General features: G+C 37.7%; 1 protein-coding gene across 1 annotated transcript in view; it reads left to right on the top strand.

Moving 5' to 3' along the window:
- The first annotated feature begins 1,746 nt into the window (after positions 1-1,746).
- Positions 1,747-6,093, top strand: part of LOC124170336 — a 28,852-nt gene continuing 24,505 nt past the window's right edge. Inside the window, exons 1-2 of the mRNA XM_046549063.1 lie at positions 1,747-4,060; positions 4,177-4,314. Of these exons, the coding sequence (XP_046405019.1) occupies positions 3,872-4,060; positions 4,177-4,314 (327 nt within the window). The 5' untranslated portion in view covers positions 1,747-3,871. The remainder of the gene's footprint in view (positions 4,061-4,176; positions 4,315-6,093) is intronic.

The raw sequence follows: 6,093 nt of genomic DNA, 5'->3' as shown, positions 1-6,093 counted from the left end.
TAAATTAATTGACACCTTGTTATGTGTGCAGCATGTAACCAAAGGATCCGTTAAAGTAGCTACCTTGATATCAGTCTAAAGGCTCTTATAAATTAGTTCAACCAATCATAGATTTCACGCCTCACTTTACTTAATTTTTATGTGAAATTCTTTTCTAGAGTCCACAGCTCCTGAAAGAGCCTCAGCCATGTTTGCAGTCCTTGAACCAAAGATTAGAGCATCTCATTCCAGGAAAGGAAAGGATCTGATGGATAAAGACATCAAAAAATGTGATACCTTACTTGCTGTTAAAATAACGTCGTGCTCAATTCCTAATGATGGACGATTACATTCGAAATCCAGATATGCGTATAAAATTGGAGGGGATAGAGAAATAACGACCATTGCTGGGAAGAGCGGTGGTTGTGATAATGCAGACACCGTTAAGTTTTTCAGAAGCACTGAGCATGGAAATAATGGCCCCGAGACAATTATATGGGAAAACAAAGTGAAAAGTGCTTGCATGAACAAAAATCTTGGGAATTGTGCCAGTTCAAAGAAAAAACCTTATCATTGCTTCAAATGCAGAGATGCATTCAATTCCAAGTATGATCTCATTAAGCACCTGAAGATTCATTTCAGTTCTGGTAATTTGGATATTGATTCAAATTCGTCAATCTGTAAAGATTCGTCGCTCGAAACCGACGTTTTCAGCAGAGAAACTAATAGTTCTTGTCAGCCCATCTCCTCCAAAAGTTTAAATCAGCTGATGGGTAAAAGGCAAGGGGTGAGACAAAAAGGAAATAGGCTTCTTAAGGATGACTTAGGAGGAACAAGAGAGAGTGAAAATGTGATAGAAGTGAGAAAAAACTTCGTTGTAGATGGGAAATCAAGCACAGTAAATCCATACGCAGCAAAGAAGTACTGTAGTGAATGTGGAAAGTCTTTCTCTGAAAAAAGCAACCTTGTCCGTCACATTCGGACTCATACGAAGGAGAAACCTTATTCTTGCAGTGAATGTGATAAGTCATTCTCTCAAAAGAGCAACGCTGACCGTCACATTCGGACTCATACAAAGGAGAGACTCTTTTCGTTCAATGAATTTGATAAGTCTTTATCTGAAAACAGCCAACTTCTCCATCATATTCGGAATAAAAATGTGAGGGAAGTGAGCAGAAGCTTCATTGTAGATGGGAAATCATGCTTTGTTAGTCCACGCACAGTAAAAAAGTCTTATTCGTGCAGTGAATGTGAAAAGCCTTTCTCTGAAAAGACTAACCTTGTCCGTCACATTCGGACTCATACGAAGGAGAAACCTTATTCCTGCAACGAATGCGATATGTCTTTTTCTCTTCAGAGTAACCTTGTCCGTCACATTCGGACTCATACGAAGGAGAAACCTTATTCTTGCAATGAATGTCAAAAGCGTTTCTCTCAACATGGTACCCTTGTAAGTCACATTCGGACTCATACGAAGGAGAAACCTTATTCTTGCAATGAATGTGATAAGTCTTTCTCTCAAAAGAGTACCCTTGTCTGTCACATGCGGACTCATACGAAGGAAAAACCTTATTCTTGCAATGAATGTGATAAGTCTTTCGCTATGAAGAGTCACCTTGTCTGTCATATTCGGACTCATACGAAGGAGACACCATATTCATGCCATGAATGTGAAAAGTCTTTCTCTCGAAGGGGCAACCTTGTCAGTCACATTCGGACTCATACGAAGGAGAAACCTTATTCTTGCAATGAATGTGATAAGTCTTTCTCTCATAGGACTACCCTTATCTATCACATTCGGACTCATATGAAGGAGAAACCTTAACCCTTTCCTGCCGGAGACTATGAAAGCAAAACTTTACTGGCTAGGAGTAGCATAAGAATATTTTTAACTTTTCCCTATGGAGCTCTTTTTTGGGGGTGAGTTGCCCGGGAACACTGGTCCCTCAGATTCGGGACCCAACTCAATGGGGCGCCCGGCCGTTATCCCTGCCTCTCACATGACCCTCCGACCCTTCCTTAGCAGGAGTCCGTGGTCAACTTACTATTTACCGGTGGTTTTTATAAATAATTATTGGTTACGATTTCTGAGAATTTACTTTTACATAATAATAACTTACATATTTTTAAGCATTGTAAAAATTTTAAACGGGTTTCAAGCATTGATAATAACCCAGTTAGGACCTTTTTATTTTTTAGAAGGTTAGATGTTAGAATTTTTTTAGAAGGTTAGGTTAGATGTTAGATGCAAAATTTTGGAGCACTGAGAGAACACTGCTTGCTTGGTAGCCAAAGCTGAAGTAAGAGCGATATTAGAAAGGGAATGCATTTTCGTATGGGCAGGCATAAGTACTAAGAAATGGGTTTTAGTGATAACGTTTTCATAGAAGTTGAGAATGCATTCAGCAATAAAGGAAAAAGGTATGCAACCCTGAAAACCTTTGAAACAACTAGCATAATAGTATATTGAGGATCGCTTTTCTTAGAATCGGAGAGGGCCATCGAAAAATTCAGCGAAGATGTCATAAGCGCTCAACACCTGGACTTTATGAATGCACGTGCGATATTCTTGCGAGAGTGGAAGGTTTGGTTTTTCTGCCTAGTTTGCCCGAGACATCGTCAGTCAGCTGAGCACATGTTTTACCCAAAATAAGTAGCTAACAATAGGGCATGCAACGCAGGTACGAAGCTGGATGTACAAGTTACATTACTTTGGAATACGGGCGTATTAGTAATTACACGGGGGAAAATGAATGCATCAGAAAACAAAGGGTATGTAATGTAGGAAGTTATTTAGATTGTAACATTCATGGGCGATAAAACTATAAAACAACAGCATCTCCCCATTACAAATTATTCATCCCGTAAGATGAAAGAACAAGGTATTAAAGCATTCACATAAGAAGTTCGTTAAAAATAACTCTAAAATTTCATTTAAAATTTGCCTACGCACAGAACAAAACGAAGAATTCATTACAATAAAAAAAATTGAGTTTGCAACAAATTATTCTTTGCAAACACCATTGCCGTTTCAACCACTTCAACTCAAGTTCCTGCTGTGGGAAGGATCATAAATGAGTGGGCGTGTCGGGCTTAATTGCCTAACAGGAGGCACAAGGGCCTCGCAAAGCTGGGTCTCGGGCCGGGCCTGAATACCACCGACCATAGCTACCGCTGCGGTCGTTTCCCATCCCCCGCGACAGCTATACCCGATATCAGGTCGTTTGCGTAGATAAGCTTGCGACAGCTATACCCGACGTCAGGTGTTCTGCATATAAAATGCCCGTCGGCTCCACCCGACGTCCGGCGCGAAAGGGTTAATCATGCAATGAATGTGAAAAATCTTTCCCCAAAATGAGAAACCTTGTCTGTCACATACGGACTCACATGTAGGAGAAGCCTTTTTCTTGCAATGCATGTGAAAATATTTCTCTTAATACATCCAACTTTTCTTTCATTTGCAAGCACACAGGGTTAGCTCTTAGTTTCTATTTAATTGGCATTCTTTAGCAATCAAGGTAAATAATTCATAATATTAAAGTACTGCGTGCATGAAATGAAATAAGTGCCATAATGTTTAAATGATCTAGTATTATTCAGTTAGGCCTGTTACCTATTTTGATAGATGTTCAAGTTGATTTGTAGTGCAATATTTTCAAGGAATAAATAATTCATTCCTCTATATTTATCTGGTTATTTTTTTACTGTCAGAAAATTATCCATATTTATATGTAAGCATTTCAGCACTTACGACAAAAACTTGAGGCACTTCGTCTCAAGAATAATATTCAACGTAATGCCAATGTTTGTTGTGTGATTAATGTATTAGGAATTTGGAAATTACTGAGTGATACGTGGATGATTTGTTGGAGTGAACTGGTATACAGATTCAATGAGCCATTGCAGTGAAAGCATGAGTATTACCATTGGGGATTTCTCGGAGTCTTCAGGAAAGTATTCGGAGAGTACCCCGTGCAGACTTTGCATGAAGAAAAATGATTATTATTACCACATATTCACTTCAGTTGTGGCAAGCCAGATAACTGTAGAGGATGCCTTATATGATTTAGTCGACTTAAAAGTAAGTGACGGTTTACATTTTATGAATTTCCTGAGTTCTTTTTTTATTCCGTTCTATGAACTTATTTTCCACGATATGTCTGAGGTCTCTTGCATACATTTTCATTGATTTCTTAGGTTGCTGTGGGAGATGGCCTGCCTGCCACTTTATGTGCACTGTGCTTGGAAAAGCTCATCGAATTCAATGATTTCAGAAATGTTTGTCATAAATCGGTCGCAGAACTGAGAAATGTTTCGTGTATAAATTACTCAAGGGTGAGTGCGTCTTTTTTTCATTGGAATTCTAGTGTAACTGTCTTACAAATAATGTGAAATCATTCACGTAAGTCGATATTAACTTGTTCGTATTAGTTTACCGTGTAGCTAAGCCTTAATAGTTTCACGTTCATATCGACGAGATTTAAAACTTTAGTAATATGTTTGTATTTGTGGGTTCAACAGGTTAAGACAATAACGTGAAAAAGTAACTTAATCGTGTATTTGATGAAGCCACGACGGGCAAAGTGTTAAGATATACCTATGTCTGCATCAAATTAGTGCATGAAAATTTTATTAAAAAGCACTTTGATTAGGATACAAAAGTTAATGGAGCATTAAATAAGTTCATTAGCAATAAAGAATAAAGAAATATTTATTGTTCTTGGACCTTTATGGTCCACTAAGAACATACAAGGGCTTACATTCATATTAGAGCTCAGTGCACAGAAGAATAAGATACATGCAAAAAAAATAGAAAATAAATTGTAACAGAATATAGTGGCATATTGGTACAATTACATTTTTTCTTGTAATAGCATTTTAGTGAACATTAGATTTTTAAAAGACATCAGTGATTTTGCGGTTTTGATTGGTTCAGGAATACCATTCCATAGCCTTGACCCAACAACTGAAAATGAATTATCAAATGCAGTGGTTCGATGTTGAGGAACAATTAAAAAATCAGCTGATAATCTAGTTACAACATTGCGATATTTCTCTTTACTCTGAAAAAATTGCATAATGTATTCTGGCTGTTTGCAATTAAAAAGTTTGTATAAAAAAGAGGCAAGCATGTATTGCCTCCTTGTTTTTGCTTTAAGCCATTCTAATTTAGAGAAATAAGGGGATATATGTTCATCTTTTTTAAGATCATAAATGAACCTAACACACATATTTAATTGCCGTTGAATCAGGGTGTTAATATTTTCGGTTAGGTCATTATATACAAGGCAGCAGTAATCAATATGGGGGAATATTAACGAGGATACAAGTTGCTTGCGTGTATGAGAGGGCATAAGGTTTTTATGAATTTTTAGCTGAAACAAGATCATGTTGATCTTATTGCTGATGGCTTTAACATGGTTTTGCCAAGACAAATTAGGCATCAATAAGACTCCAAGATTTTTAACGGAGTTTGCATATGATATTTCGGCATCACCAACAAAAATCTTGGGCAGAACATCAAAGTCGACATGTTTGAGTAGTTTTGAGGTACCAAATAACATAGATTTTGTTTTCCTAGGGTTAAGCACAAAGTTATTGTCTGCAGCCCATGAAGTGATGGCCTGAACGTCCTGATTTACTTTGGAAATTGCATCATTCAGCTCATACAAATGACAGTGAAAATAAATCTGTAGGTCGTCGGCATATAAGAGATATTTACAGTTTAGAATACACCTGGGCAGATCAAGGACATACAGGGAAAATAGGAGAGGACCAACAACTGACCCTTGGGGGACCCCGCAATGGACAGTAGTCCATTGCGATGTATTCCCATTCGCGTCCTTGACTGCCTGTTGACGATCTTTTAGATAGGAGTAAAACCAGTTAAGTGAGGAACAGGAAAAATTAAGGTTTTTCAACTTGTGGAGAAGTTTGGCGTGATTAACAAGACCAAAAGCATTGGTGAAATGAAATAGTACCAGAATTGTAACCATCCGTTTATCAATTCCTTGACGTATATCATCCGTTAATTTGAGTAGCGCTGTTTGCGTAGAGAAGTTTTTCCGAAATCCAGATTGATATGGATCATGCAAGTTGCATTGGTCCAGATAA

Source organism: Ischnura elegans, chromosome 13, assembly GCF_921293095.1.
Source record: "Ischnura elegans chromosome 13, ioIscEleg1.1, whole genome shotgun sequence".
NCBI lineage: Eukaryota > Metazoa > Arthropoda > Insecta > Odonata > Coenagrionidae > Ischnura > Ischnura elegans.
Note: the sequence above shows the minus strand (reverse complement) of the source record. Positions and strands in the feature narration are given on the sequence as shown.